The 11,448-nt window shown below is 69.0% G+C and overlaps 1 protein-coding gene across 2 annotated transcripts; it reads right to left on the bottom strand.

Moving 5' to 3' along the window:
• Positions 1-3,064: 3,064 nt before the first annotated feature.
• LFNG (LFNG O-fucosylpeptide 3-beta-N-acetylglucosaminyltransferase) lies at positions 3,065-11,248 on the bottom strand. 2 transcript variants are annotated; one of them, XR_004900369.1, is made up of 8 exons: positions 10,727-11,248; positions 6,457-6,505; positions 5,837-5,936; positions 5,561-5,714; positions 5,386-5,471; positions 4,783-4,964; positions 4,355-4,440; positions 3,065-4,168 (listed from the first exon to the last, which is right to left on the bottom strand). XR_004900369.1 is itself a non-coding variant. In XM_028528080.2 (8 exons), exons 1-8 carry the CDS (start codon positions 11,153-11,155, stop codon positions 4,102-4,104), a joined length of 1,137 nt encoding a protein of 378 aa, XP_028383881.1. In that variant the 5' UTR covers positions 11,156-11,243; the 3' UTR covers positions 3,065-4,101. The 2 variants fall into 2 exon arrangements, 1 of the variants encoding a protein (XP_028383881.1); XM_028528080.2 differs by having other exon boundaries at positions 4,783-4,948; positions 10,727-11,243.
• Positions 11,249-11,448: the final 200 nt, after the last annotated feature.

Below are 11,448 nucleotides of genomic sequence, written 5' to 3'. Positions count from 1 at the left end.
GGAGGGTTAGCAACAGGGGAGTGGGAAGGGGAGAATGGGGGAAAAGGTACAGAGAATAAGAAGCATCAGTGGTAGGCAGAAAATAGACAGATGAAAGTTAAGAATATTATAGGAGCCCTGGCTGGTATGGCTCAGTGGATTGAGTACAGGCTGCGAACCAAAGGGTCACTGGTTCAATTCCCAGTCAGGGCACATGTTTGGGTTGCAGGCCAGGTCCCCAGTTGGTGCATGGGAGGCAGCCACGCATTGATGTTTCTCTCCGTCTCTTCCTCCTTTCCTTCTCCTCTCTCTCTGTCTCTAAATAAATAAAATTAATCTTTAAAAAAATAGCCCTGGCTGGTGTAGCTCAGTGGATTGAGCGCGGGCTGCAAACCAAAGTGTCTCAGGTTCGATTCCCAGTCAGGGCACGTGCCTGGGTTATAGGCCATGGCCCCCAGCAACTGCACATTGATGTTTCTCTCTCTCTTTCTCCCTCCCTTCCCTCTCTAAAAATAAATAAAATAAAATCTTAAAAAAAAAGATGAGGTTAATTATAAAAAAATAGTATAGGAAATGGAGAAGGCAAAGTCACATGTACAGCCCAGACATGAACTAAGGGCGGGGAGTGATGGTGGGAGGGGGTGTGCAGAGCAGAGGGGAATAAAGTAAGGGAAATGGGATAACTGTAATAGCATGATCAATAAAATATTATTATAAAACATTTCTTTTAAAAAAGAAAGATCCGTGATGGAGGTTTTTAAGAGCAAGGACGGGGCTGCAGGCTGTGGCAAGGGCCTCCCTGCCCCACCCCTGGGGTAGACCTGCACCCCGGTCCCTGGGAAAGCAGGATTCAGGCGGGCAGTGAAACCACCTCCTCCGGCCAGCAGCTGGCGCCCAAGGTCCGAGTTGTGCCGTGCAGAAGTGGACCGGGAGGCCTAGGGTGCGGGCCGGGCTGTGGGGGGCTCCCCACCCCCAGACTCAGCATGGTGACCTCCAGGGGCCTGGGTGCTTCCCGTGTGTGCAGCCCAGGGCCCGGAGGGGGCACAGCAGGGGACCCCTCCAGGTGCGGCTGGCGAGGCTGGGGTGAGGCACGCAGGCCTGGGCAGCAGGGGGACCGCCACCTGGTCCGACTGAAGCGTGTGGCTGGCGCTGGCCCTGGCCCCCCCGTCTCCCCCCCTTCCCCCCCGTTACCATCAGGTCCCAGCCTCAGAGAGAGAGAGGGTAGGACGGGCCACAACTGCCTGCGGGGTCCAGCCTCGCACCACGGGAGGCCCTGCTTGCTTCTGGCGGGGCCACCTGGGCCAGGGTCCCCCAGCCTTGCAGGCCTCTTGCTGGACGAGGACCACCCGCCCACCTATGCTGGGGGCCTGCGACCTGGGGTGCCCCCCTCTGTGCACCGCAGCTCGGCAGGGCCCTCCCTGCTGCAGCTCAGACCCTCGTGGGGGAAGCTGGTCACGTCGGCCCAGTGGGAAGGAGGTTCCGACTCAGCGGAGAGGGGCCCCGCCCAGGCACCCCGCAGTCCCTCTCAGACCCGGCAGCCCGGAAGCCAGCTGGTGGGGGGTGAGTGCCAGCGGTCCCGCCCCCACCCACTGGGCACAGAGGTCTCACGTTTTATTTTTGAAAGGCTACAACTGACCAGCAGTTGGGGAGGGGCCCGGCTGGGGGACGGGGAGCCCCTCGGCCCAGCCAGGACCCTGTCCAAACGGCCACCACCCAGTGTGTGTGGGTTGGGGGCCGTGATGCCCCGAGGTGGCCCCCTCTGGTGCCATGACTCATCTGCCGGGGGAGGCCCTGCTTCCCCCTCAGAGGACGGAGAGCTCCCCTTCCTGTCCACTCCTCAGCTTCTCGATTAGAGGAGGGCAGGGCCAGTGGCCTGGGCCCCTCTGTGACCCCGCCCAGGCCCAGGGCACCAGCAACTCAGCTGCCTTTGCCTTTGTCCCCCCTGCTCAGATGGGGAGGCCGAGGCTCCGGCCGGGGCAGGACCTCGCCCTGCCTCTGCTCTGAGGTCCCGACCCAGTGCCCCCCCACACACACACACACAGGGACAGTTGGCACAGCCCCAGCACTGACGAGGGCTGCACCCACCACACCTGCCCCCCACTCCACGGCCAGGGAGATGCCAACCGCCAGCGGCGGCCGCGGGGCCCGGTCCTGCCCTCAACAGGCGCCTCTGACTCACCCAGGCAGGAAGGGGGCCCAGGGCCTCTGCCCGCACCCGGGCTGCTGTGTCACTTCCCCTCGCCGTCCCCTGAGATGTGGCCGTGGCTGCGCCCCGCCCCCACCCCTGGCAGGGCACACGGTGGTATCCAGAGACACAGGGGCCTCTGTGCGGCAGCGAGGGCACCCTTCCCTCCCGCTGTCCCAGTCGCCCCACGGCCTTCTGGAAACCACGCTCTGTGGACTCAGACCTGTCCCCCGCAAGGTGGGGGTGGGCCCGGGCCAGCCACCAGCCAGGGCTGGGAGCGAGAGCCTGGGGCCAGTGGGGGCCGGGGTGGGAGCTGGAGATGGCTCTCCACGGCGCTGATGTTGGGGGGGGAGGGGGCTTGGGGTAGGGTGGAGGCAGGAGGAGGGAGCTGGGAGCCCAGGCCGCAGGGGGCCTGGGGGCAGTGGAGGCCCTCGCTGGGCAGAGCCCCCAGGGCGGCAGGGGGAGGAAGAGGAAGTGAGGGCTGCCCTGTCCCTGCAGGGGGGGTGGGCAGGGAATTCCCCAGCTGCGAGGTGCAGAGCGCCCTCAGAGCTGCTCTCTGAAGGAAAGGGGCAGCCTGAGTCCCTGCCCAGCTCCTGGGACCTGGGGGGGGGGGGGGGCAGGGGCGGAGCTCTTTCAGAGCGGTCGGGCCAGGGGGGCGGCCAAGGTCCGGGGCCCACGTGACCACCCCAAGTTTGAGCTCTTCACCACCCCAGCTGCCAGACCTCGGACACCACCCACTCCCAGCGTCAGCTTCCCCATCTGCAAAATGGGACGAGTAGTGTGGCCTCTGTGGGCACGCGGACGGGTGTGAGCCAGGTCAGGGGTCCCGGCCAGGCCCCAGCCAGCCCCTCCTCCACACACCTCCCCACCACGCGCAGACCCCAGACAGGTCAGGACCCCCAGAGAACATGGCCCCGAAGAGCACCTTTATTCACAGCAAAGGACGTCACCGTGGCAACCACACTAGGATTCCCTGAGAACTTTTCCCTCATTGTCCGCTTTCCTAGCTATGTCTTCGCAGAAGGATCGACAGGAGACAGAACACACGCCCGGGCCAGGTGCGCCCAGCGGGCGGCCGGAGGCAGGTCGCCGGGGAGAGTGGGTGCCGGGACACACACACACACACACACACACACACACACGGGGCGTGGACGTCTGGGCTGCAGCCGCAGAGGCGATCCCAAGTGTGACTTCTGCTTCTTCCGATCCACAGAAAAGAGACAACACCCTCCCCCGCGCCCCGAAAACAGAGACAAAAACACCCGCCTTTTTACTCACCCTCTTTTGAAAAACAAGCACAGTAAAAAAATACTGTCACAGTATGTACAGGCACGCCCACTGTGGGCGACTTTCTCTCTCCTCTGGAGAGGAGAGAACGTGCTCGGCTCTGGCTCCCCTCGCGGGGAGACAAAGAAGAGAGCGGGTTGGGAAGACCCCCACCCAGAGGGCTGGGGAAGCCACCGGACCCCGGGCCGCACAGCCATCGGTGGGGCGGGGGGCTTCGTGGGGCTACTGGACTGGACGGGGGCCGCCGTCACCCTGAGCCACGGTGCCCAGGCCAGAGCTCAGCGGGAACTTGAGGAGACTGGGCCGCCGCCCCCCAAACCCAGCCTCTTGCAGGACTCAGCTGCCCTGGGGGCTCAGAGGCGAGTGCCAGCCCAGCACAGGGGGGGCAGGGCAGCCCAGTGACCCCACAAGAGTAACGGAACGCTGCCCTCAGAGCAGCAGCCTCTCACGTGAGCCCTCCCAAGGCCCAGCTCCGGGGCCCACTGACTGCGGAGGGCGGGGGCAGAGCGGGGCGGCCAGTGGTCTGCGATGCAGACAGGGTACCCAGCACACGGGCAGATGGAGGCACGGACCCGGGGGCCACAACAACGGGGGTCCCCGGGCCCTTTGGATACCAGGGGTGCCCAGGGACGGGGTCTCAGCGGAGGCTGCTAGAAGGTGGCGGCGCGGGGACACCAGGGCGTGTCCGGGTACAGGTGGCAGTGGATGGAACGGAACCTGTGGGGACAGAGTGCGGGGCTGGTCCGTGCAGGGGGAGGGGCCGCCTCCGCCCCGAGCAGGGGTCCGGGGGACACGCTTTGCCGTCAGAACGCAGAGCAACACCCAGCTCCACCTCCGCCAGGCCCCCAGGGCACCGCCCCTCGGTGCTGCGCCCCTGCCTCGCGTGGGCCTCGGCACCCTCACCTGGACGGGTCGGCCTCCACCGAGAAGGGCCCCTTCATGTGGACGGCGTTCCGCTTGTTCTCAAACATGCCGTAGCTCAGGGTCACCTGTGTGTGTGGGGGGGGGGGGCACGGTGATGCCGGGCCAGACCCCAGCGCCCCGCTCTGCCTGGGACTGGGCCCGTGGCCCTGAACGGGGGGGGGGGGGCGGGGGGCGGGGCCAGCCCTGCCCACACCCCTCGGATGGAGAAGGAAGGCCAGCGAGGCACGTGGCACCGTGCCCCACCTGCTCCACGCACCCAGGGCGAGAGTGCCCACCGCCGCAGGGGAAGACCCAGGAGGCACAGGGCAGGCGTGTGGCACTGCAGGCGGGGCCTTGGGGCGTCCGGGTGGCCCCCCTGAGCCCCACTGTCCACCCGCTCTCCCGCTGGGCCGTGCGGGCGGGCGCACCTGCTCGTGGAGCTCCGAGGCCGGCACCTGCTGCAGGTTCTCCAGGTGGGAGTGGAACAGGCCGCTGCGGACAAGGGGCACGCCCAGCAGCGCCTCCACAATGTAGCCCACCGTGCAGTCGTCCGGCAGCCGGATCCGCTCGGCCGTGCTGGTGAAGCGGCCCCCGCTGCGGGAGCGAAGGGCTGCAACGTGAGCACAGGTGGGAGCCCGCTGCCCACTGGGCGCCGGCAGGACCCCGCCGGCCCGGCCCCACCCACATCGTCCGGGTCCCTGAGGGGCTCCCCCCGGCCGGCAGCTCTCCCCTCCCTCCCTGAGCCCCCCGGTTGAGGGCTCCCCACTCGCGCCAGCCCGGTGACTTTCTGGGAGTCGGGAGTTGCAGGTGCAGCAAGGCGCCCCGCCCCGTGGCCCTCGGTCCTGGGTGCTAACACCCCGGTGCCTGCTGGCAGGAGGGGGACATGTTGGGGACAGCAGCTCAGGCTGCACGTGAGGTCAGGGCCACCCGCCCCCAAGCTGTGAGCAAAGCCAGACCCCACGTGGGGGGACCCCACGGCCTAGGGCCCCCCGGCCCGTCCAGCAGCCTCCCCTGTGCTCCCGGGCACTCACCTGGCCCACGGGCTCATCCTCAGGGCCAGCGCGCGGCTGATGCAGAAGCCGGCTCCGCCCGTGGCGAACCAGAAGTGGACGGGACGCTGCAACGTGGGGCGACGGGGTGAGACCCCCACCCCCACCCCCGCCCCAGGCTGGAGAGATCTCGGGCACCCGCGGGCAGACGGCTCACCATCTTGTTCTCGCTGACCCTCTCCGTGGCCTGGATGGGCCTGTCCAGGCTGGGCTTGCCGATGTACACGTCCTGCGTGTGGGGGTAGCTGGCCAGCAGGCGCAGCAGGGCCCGCACGTTCACGTAGTTGTCGTCGTCCACGTGGCAGAACCACCTGGGGGCGAGCCGGCCGGCCGTCAGGGCCCCCGAGGGGAGCGGGGTCCGAAGTGCAGGGCGAGGGGCGGGAGCTGCTAGGGAGGGAGGGCCCCCCCACCCCCGGCAGAGGCCCCCACTCACTTCCTCCCCGACTCGATGAAGTGGTCGTACTCCACCGCCATCTTGCAGGACAGGGCCTGGCGGCTGTGGGCGGCCGAGCAGTTCGTGTTGACCACGTTGCCTGTGGACGGGGGGGGGGGGGGGGGGGGGTGGGAGGGGGTCTAGCTCAGTGAGCCGGTTCAGAGAAGGCGGCCCAGCCTGGGCTCCCACGGCAGCCCCAGCCCGGGGGAGCAGGGCAGGGGCCGGCAGGCGGGCGCCTGGGGTCCCTCCGGAACAGCGTGCCCTGCACTGGGCTCCCCGCTCAGCCCCCTCCCCGTGTGAGACACAGGCCTGGCGCCGGGCCCCCCCCAGCCCAGCCCAGCCCCGGCCCGCCGCCGCCGGCCCCGCCCCTGCCCATTCAGGCGGCTTTTTCCCAGCACCGGCCACCTGTTGCTCAAAGGGGCCACAGCGGCTCAAAGGGCCCGGGAGCTGAAAGGGCCTCATTTGCATGAGAATTGGGGGGGGCAAGTGGTGGGGCGGGGCACTGAGCAAACCAGTTGAGTAAACTGCCCGTGGCCTCCGCGACCTCTCCGGAGGAGGGGAGAGGGTGGGGGGACAACTTCCTCCGGGGAGCCCCCGCGCCTCCCCAGTCCGGGGCTCACCCGTGCGCCTGGCCAGGGCCTCGTCTTCCCCGTCGGTGAAAACAAACGTCTGGAAGGAGAAACGTGGCCGTGAGCAGGCGGCCGAGCCCCCTCCCCGCCCGCCGCTGCGGGGCCACTGCCGTCCCCGGGTGCGGGGCTGAGCCTGGGGGGGGGAGGCGGCCGTTCAGCAGCTGCAGCGCAGTCACACCCGCGCCCCACCCCACCCCCTCGGGGCCTCGGTCCCCCCCCCCCCCCCCCCCGAGCGCACAGAGGGGACGCAGGGCTGGGGCTCTTGCAGACCCCACCCCTCCAGCCGACAGCTGGGCCCAAGGTCACCCAGCGGCTGTGCTGGCACGAGCCAGGTGGGGTGCCCCGCCCGCCCGCCAGGTAACTGGTTCCAGGCCCGCCCAGTGCACCTGGCCAGGCACACACCCTTATTGACACAGCCACCGACCTGGGGGGGGGGGGCAGAGGGTGGTGGGGACGGGCGGAGGAGGTCGGCTTTGGGAAGCCAAGTCTCAATCAGTCTAGGACAAAGGCCTCCACTGGGCGGCTGCCAAGTCCTGGCGGACAAAGGGCCTGGAGGGAGGATGAATCACCAGGCATTGTCCGCCGGCTTTGTCCCGGCCGCGGGCGAGGGGCGCCGGGCAGGCCTTAACTCGGCCGCGTTAAGCGAGACTGGCCATACCGCCCATTACCATACAGCTGGCCTGGTTAACCGGGCCGGGCAGTCCTCGGGGCTGGGCCATCGAGCTGGGACCCCCACGCCCCTGGCTGTGTGACCGGTGGGCAGGTCACCTCCTGAGCCAAAGCAGCCGCCGCTGGTCTCTGGAGACGCCAAGATGGTCCGGGAGGAGGCAGGAAGCCGCACGTGCCCAGCCCACGGAGCAGCAGCGCCCCCGGCACCCCGTGCCGCCTAGCACCCGCTCCCGCGGTGGCTGGGGCAAGGAACCGGGGCTGGGAGGCAGGCCTGGCTTCAGCCCCATCCAGGCTCCACCTGTGCCCAAACAAGGCCGCCCCTGCCAGGATCGCACCTTGGAGGAGGTGGGGGCCACAGGGCGGGGCCAGGAGCTGCCGGCGCCCGCCTGGGCCGGTCGGCACACGGGAGGAATGTTCCTTCCTCTGCCCAGCCCGCCCAGCGCGTGCCGCCGGGCGCACCCAGGCCTGGCTGCCTGCAAAGCCCAGGGCCGGGGGGCTGCTCTGAGCACCAGCTGCAGGAGAGCCCCCACCTCCACAACTGACAGGACCGGGTCTCCTTCTGTGTACAAATGGGTCTCAGGGAGGGCCTGGCGTGTGCTGGCCTGGCCCACTGTGCACACCCAGGCACCTGGGGCCCACCGGGGGGTGCCCACCTCACCTGGGCGGCCCCAGCTCCTGGCCCAGTCTGACCCCAGACCTGAGCGCACACTCAGGTGTGGCCACAAGCTGGGGATCACAGCTTAGCGCTGGGGGCGGGGTTGGGGGGCTGGCAGGCTCCACACACACAGCCCTCCTCGCAGAGCCGCCAGACGCCCCAGGGCAGCCCGCACACACGCACAGACTCGCACCCAGCCCCCCGCCCGCTCCTCAGCATCTCAGCCCAGGAATGCCGTGGGAGGCTGAGGCCGCCGTGCAGACGCCGGATTCAAAGGAAAATGCTTTCTTAATGAGATCAAGCGAGGCCTGCTCTCCCTCGCATGGTGGCGCCCTAAAACCCAGGCCCAAGGCTACGGAGATTGAAGTCACCTTTGTTCGGGAGAGCCAGGCCGAGGGGGGGTGAGGCGTGCTTGGCAGGGTGGGGCTGTGGGAGGGGCACCGGGCCTCCTGTCTCCCGACGGCGGGGCAGCCAGCAGAGGGGACGGGCCTCGGGCCTCACCCGCCGCTGAGTGGATTCCCGCTCGGTACAGTGGGTGTGACCAGAGCTCACGGGTGCCGCCGGGCACTGTTACTACCCGAGTGTGCCAGTGAGGAAACTGAGGCCAGAGAGGGGCAGCCTCCAGCCCATGGTCCTGCCCCGGGACAGAGGGCGTGCTAATCCTGCCCGCCTTGCCTTCCAGGGACCCAGACACCCCTGGCCCCTCCCCACTTCCCTGGCCAGGGGCAGAAGGAGGAAGAGCAGGGCGGCAGGGCTGGCGAGGGTGGGTGGGGGAGGGGGACACCCACAGGAAGCGGCATTGTTCCCAGGGCTGCAAGTCAGAGAAACACAGGATGCCAAGCTCTCCCTTGACCATTGTGGCCGCTGCCACCACAGCCTGGCCCGCCACTGGGCAGGGTGAGGGAGGACCATGTGGGCCAAAGGCCCGGCCCCCACTCCTGGACTTCCAGGCCCAGCACACTGCGACCCCTGCTGTGCAGACCCCCCCAAGTCGCCACAGTGGCTGGCGGTTGCTCGAACACCCCCTTACTGTGCTCCTGATCCCCAACGGGCCCTTTCTTGGCATTTTCTACTCTCAGTCTAGCTCAAGGGGCACCTCCTCCAGGAAGTCCCCCCGCCCCCTCCCATGGGTCGGATGCCCACTACGGCGCACACAGCCTCTCTGGGTTTCCCCACCGCAGCCCTGGCTTCCTGGGTTCTCCTCCCTCAGACAGGTCTGAGTCACCCTGCGCAGGGCCGGGAGGCGGACCCTCCGCTGTGGGGGCTGCTGCTCCCTGGGACCCAGGAGCTGGTGCTGGGGTCAGCGGTCGGGGTGCACACCAGCGTGGCTCTACTCCGGGTGGGAGTGCAGCCTCGCCCGGGCGCTGCGTGCTCCTGGGGCCACCTCCCTTCCTCCACCTGCAGACACGAAGCTGGCCCAGGGCCAGAGACCAGGAGGAGGAGGACCCGAGAGGCCCCCAGTCCCACTCAGGATTGCCCAGCGGGGTTGGGCCTGGCACCTTCGACCCCCGGCCCCCGGCCCTCCTGCTGGAGGAAGCCCCCAAAGTCCAAACCAGCAGTGCTCAGGGCCGGAGGCAGCCCAGCGGCGGCTGGATGCTGCAGAAGGTCACACAGCGGGGATGCGGCCTGGGGGGAGGGGCCGGGCTCAGGGATGCAGCCCCGCCAGGACCGTCAGTCAGGGACCGGCCGGGTGGGGGGGTGGGGGAGCCCCTCATCGCCAGGCAACCTGAGTGGCCAGCGCCGGCGGCGGTTCCCATGGAGCACAGAGCTGCGCACAAGAGGCCGGAGGCCTTTCTCGGCTGGAGAAAGGGGCTTTGTTACCTTGCCCAAGAGGCCGGCGTGAGAGCCGCCCGGCGCTGGGAATCCTAACGGCCCGGCCGCCAGACAAAACCCGCGCCCCCTCCCGCCAGCCCGCTGAGCCCCTGGGAAAAGCACACCGTTCCCAGGGGGCTGCCGAGGGGTTCCCAGGGCCCCCTCCCCACGCCGGAACCAAAGAGGACCCTGCCCCCTGGGCCTCGCCGTGACCTCGCCAGGGCCCGGCCCCCGGACCGGACTCCGCAGAGCCAGCAGGCCTCCCGCCCGCCCGGAGAGCTTAGGCGGGGAGGAAGGGGTGTGGCGGCTCCTCCGGGCCCCCACCCCACTCAAGGGCCCCTCACCCTCACCCCAAATGCCCTTCAGGCCCTTCAGCCTCCCAGCCACCCCTCCCCTGGCAGGGCCCACACTCCGTCCGGGCCCCGCCAACCGCCCTCTGCAGCCTGGAGGGAGAGTGCAGAGCGGGGCGTGTCTGCTAGGCTGGTGCAGGAGGCCCGCGCTCAGGAGGTGCATGAGCACAGGTCCGGCTCCAGACTCCTTCACCGCCAGGCGGGTGGCTGCACACACCCCAAGCCCAGGACTCTCTCCCTTTGGGGACATACCTACTCCCCAGGGCACGCCCACCCCCACCCCAGCTCCAAGCACCTCCAGGAATGATTGTTCCCCGCCCCACGCAAAGACTCGGGCTGCGGAGGGGGCCTACCTTGCACCCAGGGATCCTAACACCCCCCATTCCACCTCTAAGGAAAGTCTTCCTCCCCAGGGAGGACGGCGCCGGGCAGAACCTGCCTTGGGGAGGTCTGGGACCTCGACGCCCCACTGACGTGCTCCCAAGTTTGAGAAGCGTCAGGGAGCACCAACCCCACACACTGGAGGCAGGTGTAAGGTCGGTGGGTGCCATCCAGGGCTCTGGAGGCTTGCGGGGACAGGTCCCTTCCTACACGTCCACAGCCGTCTGGAGAGTGGCCATGCCAGGAAAACTGGTCTGGAAGGGTACGGACGGGCGTCGCTCCAGGTACGCACTCCCGGTGGCTGCACGGAGATGCAGCCTGGCGCCGGGAGACACCGCCACTGGCTGGATGGAACTGGGCCCCGACCCCGCCCTTCCAGGCCACGGGGGCTCACCATCTCCTTGTGGCGCGAGATCCAGGTCTCCAGCAGCAGGTCGAGGCGCGCGCGGTGGAACTTTTTGGTGGTCTTCACCGCGATGAAGACGTCGTGGGGCGCGAGCGGCTCCGCTTGGGGCCGCAGGCGGCCGTCGGCGGGACGGGAGGCGCCCCCGGGCGGTCGGCCGGCGTCTCGGCGCGCGCGGGTAAGCAGGCTGAAGTACTCAGACAGACTGTGCACCTCGCGTGTGAGCGCGCCGGGCGCCGGCGCCGCCTCCAGCCCTGGCACCGGGGCCACCCCCCCGGAGCCCGCCAGGCTGCGCAGCGCGCGCCGGCCGCGCTCGGCGGGCACCGGGGGCGGCGGCGGGTCGGCCGTGAGCACCAGCAGACAGGCGAGCAGCGCGCCCGCCAGAGCCAGCAGCAGGCGTCGGCCGCAGCGCTTGAGCATCGTGGGGTGAGCGCTGCCCCACACACCCGCGCCGAGAGCCGCGGGTCCTGCAGCCAGTCCAGCGGCGCACCGCCTGCGCCCTGCCCTCTTAAACCTCTCGGCCCTGGCTCCGCCCCGAGGGCTGGGCCCTCCGTGAGGCTCCGCCCCCGCCACGCGCTCACTGCCTCTCGGGGCGGGGCCTCGAGCAGTGTGCCCCCTAGACCCCGCAGCGCCCACGTGGGGCCGCCGTAGGGGTCTGGGAACCCAGCGGAGGTCGCCGCAGGCCCCGCCCTTTGTGCTCCGAACACACCCAC

This window comes from Phyllostomus discolor, chromosome 13 (genome assembly GCF_004126475.2).
Source record: "Phyllostomus discolor isolate MPI-MPIP mPhyDis1 chromosome 13, mPhyDis1.pri.v3, whole genome shotgun sequence".
NCBI classification, from domain to species: Eukaryota; Metazoa; Chordata; class Mammalia; order Chiroptera; family Phyllostomidae; genus Phyllostomus; species Phyllostomus discolor.
This window is presented reverse-complemented; position numbering and strand designations above follow the sequence as displayed.